General features: G+C 41.8%; 1 protein-coding gene across 6 annotated transcripts in view; it reads left to right on the top strand.

The window, feature by feature from the left end:
• Positions 1-15,012, top strand: part of ABL2 (ABL proto-oncogene 2, non-receptor tyrosine kinase) — a 120,788-nt gene extending 105,776 nt beyond the window's left edge. For 3 of the 6 annotated variants that reach the window (XM_081216083.1, XM_081216082.1, XM_081216085.1), the window contains 5 exons: positions 440-592; positions 1,482-1,571; positions 4,303-4,476; positions 5,264-5,497; positions 5,807-15,012. In XM_081216083.1, the coding sequence (XP_081072209.1) occupies positions 440-592; positions 1,482-1,571; positions 4,303-4,476; positions 5,264-5,497; positions 5,807-6,963 (1,808 nt within the window). In that variant the 3' untranslated portion in view covers positions 6,964-15,012. Of the gene's footprint in view, positions 1-439; positions 593-1,481; positions 1,572-4,302; positions 4,477-5,263 lie in introns of all 6 variants that reach the window. The other 3 variants (XM_081216081.1, XM_081216080.1, XM_081216084.1) reach the window with 1 other exon arrangement.
• The last annotated feature ends 1,800 nt before the right edge of the window (positions 15,013-16,812 follow it).

Genomic DNA, 16,812 nt, shown 5'->3' with positions numbered 1-16,812 from the left:
TCAAGCAAATTCTTTTTTCACATGCAAATTTTATCTGATTTTAAATGAGTCCATTTTTATATTATTCCTCTAGTATTAGCTGACTTAAAAATTGTGAAATTCATTAAATGGATCATAAATTGCTCTAAGAATAGTTTGCTTATGTCCCAGACTTCTTATATGGTCATAGTTTATTTTCCCTCATTGAAGTAAAGGAAATCCAAATAAAAATTGGGAAATTTAAAGAAAACTGTCTTTAAAGTGAAGTGTTCCTTCAGTGAAGTGTTCCTGTGGAAGATATCTTCAAAGAACAAGTCATGTTGTAAGAATTATAAGAGTATACTAATGTTGTAATAGTGTGAATGTTACCCACAATTTGAAAGAGAAGTTACCTAATGGTATAAAATAAATAATAAATCAGAAGAAATATAAAGCTCTTTTTTTTTCATCCCTTTTGCAGCTTTTGGGGTGCTCTTGTGGGAAATTGCTACATATGGAATGTCACCATATCCAGGTATTGACCTGTCTCAGGTCTATGATCTACTGGAAAAAGGATATCGAATGGAACAGCCTGAAGGATGTCCCCCTAAGGTGTATGAACTTATGAGAGCATGTGAGTATTTTTGCATATTTTAATTTTGAAGGTTTAAGTGAGCAATTCAGGATGATTAACAAAATTGAAAACATTTTTCCTCTCAGTGTTTTAAGATTGTGTCCAGCCTCATGACATAGAGTTAGTCATTGATCAGCCAGTTGGGATATCGTATGCTGTACCAATGAGTCTTATTGGAATCCGAAGAGTCATTCTCTGTGGCCCAAATATTCACCCAATTTTCCACAAACATTTGCATATATAATAGGATAATAAGAAATTGGGTTTGGAGATTAGGTAGGGGAGGGCTGCTTTCAGCTACACAAAATGATGATTGTTAAAGACTATGGAGAATGCATGAAATTGAGTTCTGTGATGAATAAACAAAAGCATCTGACTTCTTAAAGATGAGAAAGTAGGAAGGTGAGTAGTGAATTAAACTGCAGTGTGTTTGAATATGTCTTGTTATTTTCCCATTGAGCGTTGGTGTTGCCTACTGCCCTGTCTTTGTCAAATGTGAATTCCAAGCTCCACCTTTCTGATATACTGTTACGTTTCCAAATGTGTACAACTGATTATAAGAGTGAGTTTAAAGACAGGTTTTACTACTTTTCATTTTTCCATTGGAAGAAAACTTGTCATTTTCTAAACCATCTCCCCACCCTTCTCCATCCTATAGTAGAGGGAATAGGAGCTGAGGCTACATAGAAGGAGTGGCCCTAGGAAGTGGGTTCATCACACCTCTGAGTCTGGAACTAAGAAACAGCTGCCTCACTATCATTGTGAACTTGCTGTAACTCTGCTTTAAACAAGCATGTGACCTAATGCATGGAACTCACCATCAGGGTGCCCCTGAATATTTAATTCCTGCAAGAAGCTATTTTAATACTGTTCTTCTTTTGTTACATAGGCTGGAAGTGGAGCCCTGCCGACAGGCCCTCTTTTGCTGAAACACATCAAGCTTTTGAAACCATGTTCCATGACTCCAGCATTTCTGAAGGTGAGAATCTGGTGATTTACTGTCAGTGGTGGCTAGTTCTGGTGCTGGGGATGATAAAAACATTTCAAAAATTATAGATTCTTACAATTTGGGACTCCATTTCAAGATACTGAATTCTTGGCCTTTATTATTCTTGTTTTGCTTTTTTTTTCTATTTTAAGATGTATCTTTGTGTCTCTAGCTCATATTAATTAGAAATTGATTCAGTCTTTTCAGGAAGAGAATAAGTTCAAGTTCAGTGGTTAAGCATTAACACGATGCAGGAAAGAGAAGAGGAAAAAATGAGAATGAAAAATATTCAACTCTCTAAACCACACCTATCAAGGCAGAACCAAGTCATAAAAGCAATATCCAGAAATTCCATTTCTGGAAATAGATCTTAAGGAAATAATTAAGAGTATGAACAAAGCTTTAGCTGTAAGGATGTTACATCAGAGTGTAGTTTATAATATTGGAAAATTAAGAACATTCTAAATATTTAGTGTGCTAATTATTATATCCATGTAATTGAGTAGTTAAAATGATATTCTTAAATATATTGACACAGAAAGTTTAGAATGAGAACGTTAACCTATGAATAGTGAGAATCTTTTTCTTATCTAAAAAACAAACAAGTATATGGACACATACAGGAAGTTTTCTACTTCTGTGTATAATGTTTCTTTAAAATTATCTGCAAAAGTGAAACAATAAACTTACTTGTTATAAAGAGAGGGAGACTATTCCTTGAGAGCTAAAAACAAACAACTCTTAGTTATACTTGCCTGTTAGACATTTTGGTGTAGTTCCAGAATTGTATACATATTTTTCAATTTTTTTTCTTCATAATTGAACAGAGAACTTACTGTTTAAGTTCAAGTTAAAAATGTTAGAAGAGGAAATAAGCTAAGTTGATTTTTGTCTGCTTCCCTTAGTGATTTATCATGTCTAGGTAAGAAGAAAGGAAGAAGTACAACACCAAAGTTTAATGAAAAGTATTTTCATCCTCGTCCTTTGATGTATGGAACTTCTGCAGCTTGGGGAGGGCACAGCTCGCCCTTTGGGCCAGATTGAGCAGCTGCCTATCACAGCACTCTTCTTTCCTCTGTCGCTTTATAGCCTATGCAGTCAAAGTGGTAGAAGTCGTAAATATGGGTCAAAGAATTGGGTGCTCTGTGTAAACGTTTAACTTCTGTTGAATCCTTAGCTAAATATTGCTGCTTCTCTTGAAAATGTTATATCCTGTTAGAAAAGTAACCGTATCAATTTTCAAAGCTAATTTCAATTAAAAATTGCTAAGCAAAAAATTTAACATTATTTAACCCACATTTTATTAAGTATTTAATCTGTGGTAAGCACTATACTAGGTCTGAGGACATAGAGATAAGACACAGTTCTTACCTTAAAAGGATGTATATTGGTTGTAAGTGAAAGAAACTTAGCTCAAACTTTTCTTAAGCAACAAGAGGAGGATTTATTGCCTCATAACCAAACCATGGAAAAGCAGGGATGACGCTAACCTCAGGGTCACTTGAAGCCATGGACTCAAATAGCTTCAGGTCTCTTTCCCTCTTCTCTTTCCTTCCTTCCCACACCTTCTCCCACCCAATATCTCTTTACATTTGTTTCTACGTTAATCTCATCCTCCAAATCCTCCAGGTGGCATAGAACACAGTTGTCAGCATCCTCATGTCTGTCTCGCAGCTGCTCTGTAAGAAAGGAATCTCATTGGCATGGCTTGGGTTATGTGCCATGTCCCCACGCTTGTGGGGGGTCAGTTTTGAAAAATAATTACCAAAAAAAGTTGTAAATTAATTACAAAAATTCACAATTTAATTGATCCATACTTCATTTTTGTTCAGGAATGAATAGCAAAGTATGTCTGCCTTATTAGTAAAAGCCGCAAAACCCATGACCGCTTTTAATCAGCTGAGGCTTACTAATGGGGTGAACACATTTTCAGGAGCCTCATTTGCTTCACTGGCATGAAATGGAATGGATTTTATCTACCTTTTTATGCAAGGCGCAACCTGAAAATAAAAATATGTGCAAACATCCATTTGCTTTGTTTAACCTCTGAACAAGCGCTTAGTAAACAAGGATATCCAAATGACCAATGAGCACACAAAATCACCCATCATCAGAGAAATACAAAATAAAACAGTGAGATGGCCACTACACATCTATCCCAGAATGGCTAAAATTAAAATCAAACAAAAAAAACTAACATCAAACTTTGGTAAGCATGCATGGTAACCAGAACTTTCATACAAGTTAGTGGGGATGTAGATTGGTCCAGCCAGTTTGGGGAGGTTTGGCAAGACACAACAAAGCTGAATTTATGAGCCCCCTGTGACCTTCCTGCTCCTATACCCAGCAGACCTGCATGCCACTGTGAAGCCAAAGACACATAGTGCAATAGGATGTCCCTAGCAGTATATTCATAATAGCCAAAAACTAGAAACAAATATTCATGAAGAAGAGAATGGATGAATTTTGGTGTATTCATGCGTTTGAACAATACACAGCAACAAGAAAAACCCTTGCCACATGCAGTAACACGGATGAATCTACAGATAGAATGCTGAGCAAAAGAAGCCAGACACAAAGAGTACATAGTGTGTGATTCCACTTACATATTTTATACTCCATTCTTCAGTTCTTCTCAGTTGTATGCCTTTCTGAAAAGAGAAACTCCCATTTTTTGGTCATGAAATTGTTCTTTTTATCATTCCCCTTGCCATCCTCACAGAGGTAGCCGAGGAGCTTGGGAGAGCTGCCTCCTCCTCATCTGTTGTTCCATATCTGCCCCGATTACCTATACTTCCTTCTAAGACCCGGACGCTGAAGAAACAGGGAGAGAACAAGGAGAATATTGAAGGGCCACAAGATGCCACAGAAAATTCTGCTTCCAGTTCAGCACCAGGTATGAATGAGTCCCTAGGCAGGTAGAGTCAAACTGCCTTTTTTTAAATTTAAAAAAAAAAAAAAATTTTTTTTTGCGGTATGCGGGCCTCTCAGTGTTGTGGCCTCTCCCGTTGCGGAGCACAGGCTCCGGATGCATAGGCTCAGCGGCCATGGCTCACGGGCCCAGCCGCTTCGCGGCATGTGGGATCTTCCCGGACGGGGGCACGAACACATGTCCCCTGCATCGGCAGGCGGACTCTCAACCACTGCGCCACCAGGGAAGCCCCCAAACTGCCTTTTTTAAAGAGCCTTGGGGTATGATGCTTTTATTTCCACTTTCCTGCCCATCTTCCCTGAGCAAAGTGTGGCTGGCATCTGTTTTCTTTACCACTCTAGTCCTCAGCTCTGCATTGCCAGTGTTAGTTAGTAGTCCTGATCTGTCCGTCCAGCATACAACTCTGCCTCCCACTCCATTTCCTAAACTCCTGATTCCCAAATAGTTACTGTCTTTACAGTTCCGGCAAAAATTTCTTCATTGAGTCTGATAGATGAAGCCAGGTTGTGCTGTAGTTTCTAGAGAAACGTTGAATGCCGAGGTAAAAACCAGCGGATTATTTCTTTCCATTTATATCCCATATTGCATTTGGAACAATAGTGTGAAATGATAATGTATTTATTAGTTTCCTCTGAGTCCTGCTAACACTTGACATTTAATAGATGCCGACAGCATTCTTACGGTTCAGCCTTAGTAACTCAAATGAGTCACTTCTTATTTTTCACATTACTGATTGGCCGTTTTTTATCAGGGTTCATTAGAAGTGCACAGGCCCCCAGTGGGTCCCCAGCACTGCCTCGAAAGCAAAGAGACAAGTCCCCCAGCAGCCTCTTGGAAGACGCTAAAGAGACATGCTTCACCAGAGATAGGAAGGGAGGCTTCTTCAGTTCCTTCATGAAAAAGAGAAATGCTCCCACACCCCCCAAACGCAGCAGCTCCTTCCGAGAAATGGAGAATCAGCCCCACAAGAAATATGAACTCACGGGTAACTTCTCATCTGTTGCTTCTCTACAGCATGCTGATGGGTTCTCTTTTACTCCTGCCCAGCAAGAGGCGAATCTGGTGCCACCCAAGTGCTGTGGGGGTAGCTTTGCACAGAGGAACCTCTGTAATGACGACAGTGGCGGGGGTGGGGGCAGTGGCGCTGCTGGGGGTGGGTGGTCTGGCATCACAGGCTTCTTCACACCACGTTTAATCAAAAAGACACTGGGCTTACGAGCAGGTAAACCCACAGCCAGTGATGACACTTCCAAGCCTTTTCCAAGGTCAAACTCTACATCTTCCATGTCCTCAGGGCTTCCAGAGCAGGATAGGATGGCAATGACCCTTCCCAGGAACTGCCAGAGGTCCAAACTCCAGCTGGAAAGGACGGTGTCCACCTCTTCTCAGCCAGAAGAGAATGTGGATAGGGCCAATGACATGCTTCCCAAAAAATCAGAGGAAGGTGCCGCTCCAACCAGGGAGAGACCAAAAGCCAAACTTTTGCCCAGAGGAGCCACCGCTCTTCCTCTCAGAACCCCCTCTGGGGATCCAGCCATTACAGAGAAGGACTCTCCAGGGCTGGGGGTGGCTGGAGTGGCAGCTGCCCCCAAGAGCAGAGAGAGGAATGGTGGGGCACGACTTGGCATGGCTGGAGTCCCAGAGGATGGCGAGCAGACAGGCTGGGCTGCCCCAGCCAAGGCTGCGGCGGTCCTCCCAACCACTCACAACCACAAAGTGCCAGTCCTTATCTCACCCACTCTGAAGCACACTCCAGCTGACGTGCAGCTCATTGGCACAGACTCTCAGGGGAATAAGTTCAAGCTCTTATCTGAGCATCAGGTCACTTCCTCCGGAGACAAGGACCGACCCCGCCGGGTAAAACCAAAGTGTGCCCCACCCCCGCCGCCAGGGGTGAGACTACTGCAGCATCCGGCCGTGTGCTCAGACTCCACAGAAGAGCCCACGTCAGAAACACAGGAGGGAGGGAAGAAGGCGGCTCCAGGGGCAGTGCCCATCAGTGGGAAAGCTGGGAGGCCTGTAATGCCTCCACCTCAAGTGCCTCTGCCCACATCTTCCATCTCGCCAGTGAAAATGGCCAATGGCACAGCAGGTACTAAAGTGGCTCTGAGAAAAACCAGACAGGTGGCTGAGAAAATCTCAGCTGACAAAATCAGTAAGGAGGCCCTGCTGGAATGTGCTGACCTACTGTCCAGTGCAATCACGGAACCTGTGCCCAACAGCCAGCTGGTGGACACTGGACACCAGTTGCTCGACTACTGCTCAGGCTATGTGGACTGCATCCCCCAAACTCGCAACAAATTTGCCTTCCGCGAGGCTGTGAGCAAACTGGAACTCAGCCTGCAGGAGCTGCAGGTGTCTTCTGCAGCTGCTGGTGTGCCCGGGGCAAACCCTGTCCTTAACAACTTACTGTCATGTGTACAGGAAATCAGTGATGTGGTGCAGAGGTAGCCACCGTTAGCCGGGTGGGAAGATGCACACATTTCTGAGGGGAGAGGAAAAGGGACTTGTTTTCCTGTGTTCTCGTTTCAAAAAGTGGAAGACTGATACTTGAGTGTGTTTCTGTGAAGTACCTCAGATCTCTGAGTTCTCACGTTTACAGGTTCATCTCAAAAATAACAAAAAGCAAAACCTATAGGAGAGGGAAAATAGATGGGGGCAGGGCAGTTGTGGACCGGATTGGAAGCTGCACTGGGACATCAGGGAACATGCATATGTCGTGCCATGAAGAACCAAATCCAGCCAGTTCTTACCTGGAGTGATGTGAGCTGGTTAGGGCTGCTCCAGCAGGGCCGCAGGGATCGTGCCCAGACAGTGCGTTGGCTGTGACACTCATTCTGCACCACACGGAAGGGAATTGACTTGGGGCCCTAGTAGGTACTAATGGTGATTATGCTCCAACTCATCTAACTGATTGGGTGGGACAGAAGAAAGCTGGGAATGTGCCAAGAGAAGTTTTGTTCAAGGCTGTTGGGAGCTGCTGTTAGCCTCGCTTCCATAGGTCACTGCTGCAGTAAGAACTGCAGATCAGATGGCTAGATGCAAAACTGGGAAATGTGGCTCCGTCAGTATGCTCCTGTCCTGTTTTCTATTGGTGTATTAATTGGTACAGGAGGTAAAGAATGCTAGGAAGTATATTTAGGGAGATTGAAACCTCCTCCCAAAATCTTACATTACTTAGCAGAAGCCACTTCTCCCAGGCTAGTATATTGTTTCCAAATGGATCAGGATCGGCTTTCTGCTTGTTGGTGCCTATCTTGTAAACCATAGGCATAGGAGTCTCTTTGGTGATTCTTTTCTGCCCCTTGCTGGGCAGGCTGTCTTCCTTTATTCCTGGCAGCATTCAGGGCATTAACCAACACTGAACATTATTGAAAACAATGGTCATGTACAGGTCTCACAGGGGAATCCTTTTCTGTTACAGTGCCCCTGCATACTGACATACTGGCAAAGGACTTGAGCAGCTATATGTTTCTTTATCAACTAAAATGCCAGGGAAAGGGTGTCTTCTTGAAACCCAGTGGTCAGCCCAGAGGTCTGTGACTGAGAGGAGAAGCTGGCTTGGTCCTAATGGCTGTTTCCCCTCCCTCCCTTATCACCTTAGACCCAGTCTAGGTAGAGAATAGGGAGACGCATTCTCTCACTCTGTACGGTTTCAAATGAATCACCCTAAATTATTCTCACATGCTTTTCTCCTCTCACATATTCCCCCTGCCAATGGTTGTGCTTGTTTGTAAAGATCATATTGGGAATATTCTTTGATATTTATTTTATCATTTCACCTCTATTTTAAGAATGCATAGTTGAAGGAGCAGGTTATTTTCGGGGGACACCAATTAGATCCCAGAAACCTAATGGTTCCTTTTCCTTCCCTATTCAGTTATTGTTATGGAAGTTAATTAGGATCGCTTCTTAATTTAGAACCAAGTCTAATTGGTTAGATATTATTAATACTCTTGATATCAGGTCTAATTCCAGTGACCACTTCATTCTCTTTTTAGAACTTTATGCCCCCTCCATTCCTGCCTCCAAGGAGAACGCAATAATAAAAAAAAATACATTATTTTTTCCTCCCAAAGGAATATTAACTTAGGAAGATAGGAATTCAACATTGATGAACAGTGAGTTTTCTTCCTGGCTCTGTCATCGATCCACTGTCAGGCCATAGCCCCGTCTCTTAATCTATTAAATGGAGGTAATGATACATGTTCTCAAGGGTGTTTTGCAAATAAGTGTATAGTTATCCCTTTGAGAGCCTCTCTGGAAAGCTCTTCGGTGCAGTATTGTTATATATGAATATAAGTTTTTCATTCTCTTCTTTGCTCAGCAGCAGATAATGAAATTTAAAACTGCTGAGATTATACTAATTGGGCTAGAATACTAAGGGGGAAAAAGCGTTTTGGATAGAGTTTGGCATCTTTGACCAAGGAGGAAATTTAGTTTTCATTAGAAAGAAAGGAACTGGTTCTTACCGTGGGTGTTCCAGACGAGTCCCAGGCCAAGAGAAGGATAAGAAGGGAGGAGACAATACGGGACATTCCTTTCAGGGGTTGGGTGATCCCTGTCTGTCTGTTACCTACAAGTGGAGCACAGGCAACTAGTGTCTGGCTAATCTCCCTGTAATGGTTGGAAGAGTTCCCTTTAACTTGGATTTAAAAACCAACAGTCCTTCTACCTTCTTCTTTGCCACTCTCCTTCATCATATATTTCCATAAACTTGAAATCGTTTTAGCAATTAGCCTTTTAAGGGTGGGGCAGGGAAAGCTAAAACTTTGGAATATTGTTATGCTGCTTTTTAAGTTTATCCCTGTCATTGTGGATGCAACTTGAGGGATTCTAATTGTTGTTCAGGGGATTTTTTTTTTCTTTTTTTTTTTTTAAAGCAAGGGATCTTTCCTTGAGAGCTCTGAAAATAAGCCTTGGAGGAACACTACTGAGTGTATTTAAGCTCCCTGGTTTTCTCATCGAAGAACCGTCTTTGAGGGTGGGGGCTGGGCCTTTCTCAGGGGCCGCACCTGGCTCTGCCTCGTCCGCAGTAGGTGCTCAGTACGTTCATGAATAGAATGGATTTTTTTCTCATCACTGTCAAGAGTAGCATTGACTGTTGTAGCACACCCAGCCACGTGATGCTTTAACTGTGTAACTTCAGGAGTTGAGGGCTCAGGGTTCAGGTTAAAGAGGCACTGTCAACTTACTATAAAAGTGTAACTTAGGTTTTTTCCATTAGCTACTTGAAAAGGACCAGATATTTAAAATAACAATAGGTAAATTTAAAAGTTTGAATTCAAAGCAGAGAAAACTGCTTTTAGAAACTAAAAATGTAGTTTAATTCTGTCTAGTTTGAAAACAAAGCAGATGATAGCAAAAGCCTTTCTACGAGGTGTTGAAAACTTTCTAAAGTGGTTATACATATTGTATACCTTTGGGGTTACCACAGCTTCAGTCTTTTCATGCACAGATAATATGATTTCAGTTTAGATTTACTACCTTAAAATGCAGTGTTTAGAATACATCTTGATTGTGCTTTACGTGAAGTATTTTCTTAAAAGGCTTTGTGTAAAATTAAAATGTGTATATTTTCCTACAGACCTCCATCATGATTTTCAGAGATATAGCCTTAAAAAAAAATTGGCCCTGAGAAATTTATTCAGTATTTCTCCAGATGACATTGAGGTTCTTATAGTGGAGACCCTTTCTCAGCTGAATTATGGGGTTTAAGTTAGAATTTTCTTACAATTCAGTTGCAAGTTAGCTAGTGAAATAGTGCCCAGTTAATAAAATGCTGACTTTCCTAAGGCACCACCCATATTTATTTAACAAAATCATGGAGATTTTGAGCTTCAAGGATACAGTTTAGATAGTGATTAAGAGTTCAGACTCTAAAGCCAGTCTAGAAGGCAAGTCACTTAACCTTCCCGGGCCTTAGTTTCCTCATTGGAAAACAGGGATAATAATAGTAACTACCTCAGGGTTGTTGTAAGAATTAAATGAGATAATGTGTGTAGGATAGTTAGCTTGAGTGCCTGGCATGTAATGAGTACTTCATAAATGTTAACTACTACTACTGTTATTATTAACGCTTATTCCAGTGAGTCTTAGCCAAGGATGTGCAACAAAATTTCCTGGGGTTTAAAAAAAGAAAAACAAAAAACCTGATGCGTTGGCTTCACCCCAGATCAAGAATTCACTGTGGGGTTGGGTCTCAGCCAGTGTGTTTTCCAAGAATCTCTCCAGGTGTTTCAGACACCCAACACTGTGTGAACACTAGCAATACCCCAACTCTTTTTTTTTTTTTTTTTTTTACAGCTTAAGAAATTGGAAGAGAGGATGGTTAAGTTACTTTCCCATACTCTCAGAGCAGTTAATTAGTGGCAGAGCCAAGGCTAGAGTTGGGTCTTATTCACTTTCTCATTGTGGGGTCTTTCCACCATTCCTGTTGCCTTGTGAGACGCTGCAAAAAAAAGTGGCTCATTTAGACAATCAGTCTGCACAGTGCTGCACACTTTCTAAAGCACACGTTCCTGGCACTCCCTGACCTTAAGGGACTTGAATGTTGAGTAATGGCAACACTAGCAAAGCAGGCATTCAGTAGAACTCAGTAATTTAAAAAATTATATGGGGTCATTCTTTTGGACAGACCTCAGCGACACAGCAATCTGCACTTTGTAATAAAGAAACAACAACTTAAGTTTTAAAAAACCTAGTCCTACATTCCTTTTTCTTAAAAAAAAAGCAAACTTTATTGTTCCATATCATTTTGATAACTGAGGTAATGTATATGAAAGCACTTTGAGAAAAGTATCAAGTGTAATATAACTATAAAGTTGTATTATTAATGTCTATTGAGAAGTTAAAACAGTTAATTAGATGTTGATTGACTTACAAGCTTTTGCCTGTGGGGGACCTGAAAATGCAGATATATGAACAATCAGCTTTGTAATTTATCACATTTATAAATATGAAACTGCTAAATGAATATGTGCAGGTATAGTAAGTGTTTTGCTAAAATTGTAGCTCTGCTGAATAACTTCAGAAAACTAGGGACCAACTTTCTGGTTTAATTATGATCTTTAAAAAATAGTAACATGTATTCACTCTAGAACAAAGAAGCTCTTCTAGGGACCTTGACTCAAGAAGAGTGAGGCCCTCTCATCCTTGAACGTTTATCCAGCACATGCTCAGCCATTTAGTCCCCCAAATATGGTGGGAGCAGACTCGTTACCTGTTCATGTTGACAGTGTCTTTTTTAACCTATGTCCTGCATAGTTTTGTTGGGGTTTTTTTGGCGGGGGGGCAGAGATGGGATGGCTGTAGAACCAGTGCACTTTGGGAATTACTTTTCTGGGATTTCCTACCAGATGTAGATGAGCTTGATATTCATCATCCCTGTTTTTTTTTCCCCCCCTAAGAGGAGTAGCTGAACATAACTCACCTATTAAATAATTTAAAAAAGAGTAAATTGCATTGGTGGCCACACCTGAGTTGTAGCTCTACTGCATTCTGACCTCTCCCACTCCCTTCCATTTTTGCTACCGATGTCATTGTTACTATCAGGCTATGCTCCCACAGGAGTCCATATTGAGCTGACAGGGTTGTCTACATTTTTATTCTTGATGATTTTGGGGTTTCATCATCTTGCTTACATTAACTTGTTCTACCTGGATTTGGGAGCCATCTCTGGCCATGCTCCAAGCATCTGTTATGACCAGTCATCTTTAGGTAAGTTTCTCCGGACATAAGTTTCTTCGTATGTATTGGTGGACTTCAGATATCTATATCTCTGTCTTAGCTTCTGTCAAGCTAGTAGCTCACTTCTTTTGTAAATTCCTGCTTCAGTCTGGGATATGTGGGAGCAGGGGAGAAATAGGGAAAGGCAGCCCTAAGGTTGCCTGTAAGGTTGCCACGTGAAAACACAGGGAAATTGCTGTAGGCCTCACTGGTCAGAGAGGAGAGGCCTTGGGCTGGTTCTGAAACTTGTCTCACTCTTAACAGTCAGGATAGAGTTCCAGTTTTCCAGCTATCAGACTTTTAAAAATATAATACAAGGCTAGCTTTTTTTGGCAGGCCAACAGTGCCTGGAGTAACAATTACTGTTACCTGCTTTGTTGCAGCTCTATTACAGCCAGAACTTCATTGCCATCCTCTGCCCTCCTGTATTACTTGGCAGGGGCGGGGGGTAGATTTCAGGGCTGCGGAATGAGCTGCACCCTGCTCCAGAGCATCTACCCAAGTGACTGTCTTAGCTCCACCCTGTCTTTTGCGAAGTTTACTGCAATGTCCCAAAAGATGAGTTTCTGCTCTGGGGCTGCTGGTTTCCATGCCACCCACCTGAGGTGTATATGTTCTATTGTATCTTGAGATAACAAGTGTGCATGATATTTCCTTCACTTCTGACTCAATATCCTAGATCCAAAGGACAGGAAATTAGGGAAGATTCCACCCTGTGATAATCAGGGTAAGAAGATCCAATGTTTCTCTCCGGGTGAGAAGGCCTGGGCAGGTCATCTTGATTCTGGGCTGACTTGGAGTGGTAGAGATCATTCCTAGAGGATTGTGCCTTCAAAGGTGGGTTTCATGTGTTTTTGCAGAGGAAAAGATTGTCAGCTAGGTTGATGTTGCACAATTATCAAACTAAAACTGGTGGAAATGAACTTTTTGATAGCAGTGGCTCAAAGCCCCCGTCAGTGAGATGTTCTCTCCACACGGGGGGCTGATTTGGTAGATTGCTGCACTTTTCTCCATCCCCTTGGTGAGCTGGGGGGAGGACGCTCTAACTGGACCCTTCCCGCCCTCCAAGTGCACTATGTACAATTATGAATTTGAAATTGTTTACCTCTCCTAGAAAAATTATATCCTTTACCCTCTCCATTGCTCTGTGACCTGAACACAGTAGCAAGGCCCTGTTACCTCAGCCTGAGGTCACAAATGGCGTGTGAGCAGATCTTCAAACCTGCAGACCATCTAAGGGAAGGGATGTCTCCTTGTAAGCTGAAAGGCCAGGCCCCCCACACGTACACACCGACTATGTCTGTTCTTTGAGATTCTTTCTTGATCGTTGTACTCGAAGCAGCAAGTTTCTGGATGCTGCATGTCATTCCAAGCTGCTGAGCTATACATACAGGGCTTGAGGTCTTGGATCATTCTAGTTAACTCTTTAAAACACGGTGAAGTTGGACTGTCAAATGCCAGCAGGCTTTAAGAAAGGAAATATGGTTGGAGTTTGTTTAGATTTGCTTCTGAGCCTCAGGATAGGAGTTTTAAATCATGTAATTAAGCACCATAAACTTTAGTTGCAGAATGGGACTTCTGGTTAATAAATTTTTCACATATAAAGGCAATTAGTCTTCAGCAATTCTAACACAACAATAACACAGATAATGCCAAATAAATTTATTCTTGATTCGGAAGATACTGCAGGATCCTGCAATGCTTTAGGGTCATTGGTGGAGAATCCATATTCTGTTCTGTACAATTCTGAAGTACCGTACCATGTGTTGTAAGTGGCAAGAATGCCAAGAGGCAGATGTTTCCGGTAGATGAGGGCCAGATAACCAGCCTTCCTCCATTTTGACAAACCAGTTTTCACTATGGCCACTCTTGGGACTTCATCATGAGGGAAATTTGCTGAGGTCTTGAGAAATCACCCTGATTAGGCTGATTGTCCTTCAGAGAAATGAGTATTCAGCAGCTAGAAGGAGCAATGAGGTACTCATCTTACAGTTCTTTAGGGCGTATGTTTGAAAACCCTCATATCTCAGATCTGTGTAGAGGGTACATGCGATTGATTCCACATTACGTACATACACTGTTGTCATGCTCACTAAGAAAGAGGGGAGCGAGAGAGGAGTTAATCAGATCTTTCCCTGTGGTGAATGGAAGCTGTGCCCTGGTTAGTGTGTTTGCCATGAACAGGCCGACTGAGCTGTTAATGCGTACTCAGAACCCCGTCTCCTGGGTAGACCCCACGCTTTTCCTTCTTTGCAGTCTGATTCTGTCATGACTATCAGTGGAGAAACCTCCGTTTTGTGCTTGCTTGGCAAAAATAAGTTTGAACATTTCAAGGTGGTTGATGGAAGTTTGTCCTTAAAACATGATTCAGATTCTTTAAAACTTGTTTAATATTTATACCAAAGGTCACGCTCTGCAGGTGTATGTGTGGTGGGTGCACAGAGGGGGAAGTCTGGAGGGCCTACCCCTGTGTGCATTGCTAAGGGGACACAGTGAGACAATATGGGATTTAATTGAAAACACATCAATCATGGGTCACACTACCAGTGTTGTCAGGTATTTGTTCTTAATTGTTATTGTAATATATTTTCAGGTGTTTTGTTTTTCTAATTTAATACTTTCACCCTGTTGTCTGACTGTGAACTGCTAACAGTGTTAAACTTGATGTAAATAATGAGGCCCTTGAAAGGGGAATGCTGTCTGCCTGTTGTCTCACAAGGCTTGCCAACTTGTGTTTTATTTTAAATAAAGGTTGCAATATTTTATTGGCAATGTGGGCTTGTGATTGGAGTGTTTCTCCTATAATTTTAACTGATGGGTAATCTAAGCATAATTTCTCTCTCTCTCTACATAAAATAGATATCTGTAAGGTAAAGAAGCTGATTTTAGCAAGCATCCCTCTGGCATATTCTTTAGAATGGTCCTCTATGGGGGTGGCTACTCACCCTTTGATGGATTACAGTTTTGGAAATGGCCAAAGGCATCATCTGGAACCCAGCTGATACATAAGGTGGGTGATGTGTGTGTGGGTCTGTCCATCCATCCAACATGAGGTGACTGTAAAATGAGGCTTAATTCTCTCAAAGTTCATTCTGAGGACAGCTTCAAATAAGCTGTAAAAATGTTTTGAGCCAAAGCAGCATTAATGGAGTAAGTGTAGAACCTCACAGGGAACATTCTAGTCTTGTTTGACTTGGTCTTCAATTAAAAAAAAAAAAAAGAATGACTCATTGCTTTTAGAAGTAACATTTTAATTCCGGATGAGTAGGATATACTCAAGCGATGCACACATATGGTCCAATCAGAATGGCTGTTGTAGGGGAGCGGAATTTGCCACCCCAAAATATGCCTCTTTCGCATAAGGGTTATTTTAAGCTGGTTATCTTTAAGAAACTGCAGACACAGGCGAAACCTGAGTAACTAAGTTACCCTTTTGTAAGAGCGATTTACAGTTGTGAGGGAAATCTCCATTTGTTACGGATGTCTGTCTCCCTTGCTCTGCCAAGAAGAGGAGGATGACCAAATCTCCAGAAACTCATCAGTGGAGAAGGTGAGGACTTAAATTTGCATAACAACCTCACAATTGTTTACTGTGCTTTTCCTGGTAACCGTCCATAACTGACCTCCCAGCCCCAGTATCTGCTTTTGTCTTTAGCTGAAAATAGTAGTTACGGTGATAGTTTCTGCCATTTTGGAATTAGTTTTCCTGGGTCTCTCCCATGTGTTCATTTTACTAAACTTTTTTCTCCTGTTAATCTTATGTCAGTTTAATTATTAGGCCAGCCAAAGATGCTAGAAGGGGAAAGGGAAAAATTGTCCTCCCTGACCCTGTTAGCATCAGTTTATACACCTCCTTAACACGCCACTTTCAGTCCTTTTCTCCCATGCATTTCTGGTTTAGTTTAGGAAGGCTTGTTTCAGAGTCATTCAAGGAGAACCTCCCATTGTTTCCACCCACTTTCCAACCTCCCATTGTTCCACACACTTTCCACACCCGAGGCTATGGCATTTGCCAAGAAAATCATTTTAGAAACATTAAGTCATTAATGCATAGGAATTGGAGTTGGACTGCCTGTGTTGAATCCCACTCCTTCATTGACTAGGTCTGTGACTTAACCCAAGTTATTTAACCTCTCAGAGCCCCAATTTTCTCAGTCATTAAATGGTGATGAAATTGGTCCCTAAGTGTTAAGTATTACATGACTAGGCTATAGAGCGCTTAGCACGCAGTATGACACATGGTATGTTTGCAAATGTTACCTAAAACAAAACTCGCATGGTTCCATGAATTAGAATGGAGGGAAAGGCCCAGCCTGGGCTTTGAGTATGGTGCCAAAACTGACAGCAGTTTTGCTAGGTTTTATTATTCTTAAAACACCTAAAGCTCTGTGTCCTGAGTACTTGATAAATATTAATTCATTTAATTCTCACAGCCCTGTGAGGTGGGTACAGTTATGCTTTTACAGAAGTGGAAACCAAGGTTAAACTGAAGCCAGTAGCTTTCCCCGTGGTCTCACCAGCAAGCGGTAAGTGGCGGAGCCGCTGAGCAGAGGAGTCTGGCTCGAGAGGAGT

Source organism: Mesoplodon bidens (assembly GCF_964165515.1).
Source record: "Mesoplodon bidens genome assembly, chromosome: 2".
Lineage (NCBI taxonomy): Eukaryota > Metazoa > Chordata > Mammalia > Artiodactyla > Ziphiidae > Mesoplodon > Mesoplodon bidens.
Note: the sequence above shows the minus strand (reverse complement) of the source record. Positions and strands in the feature narration are given on the sequence as shown.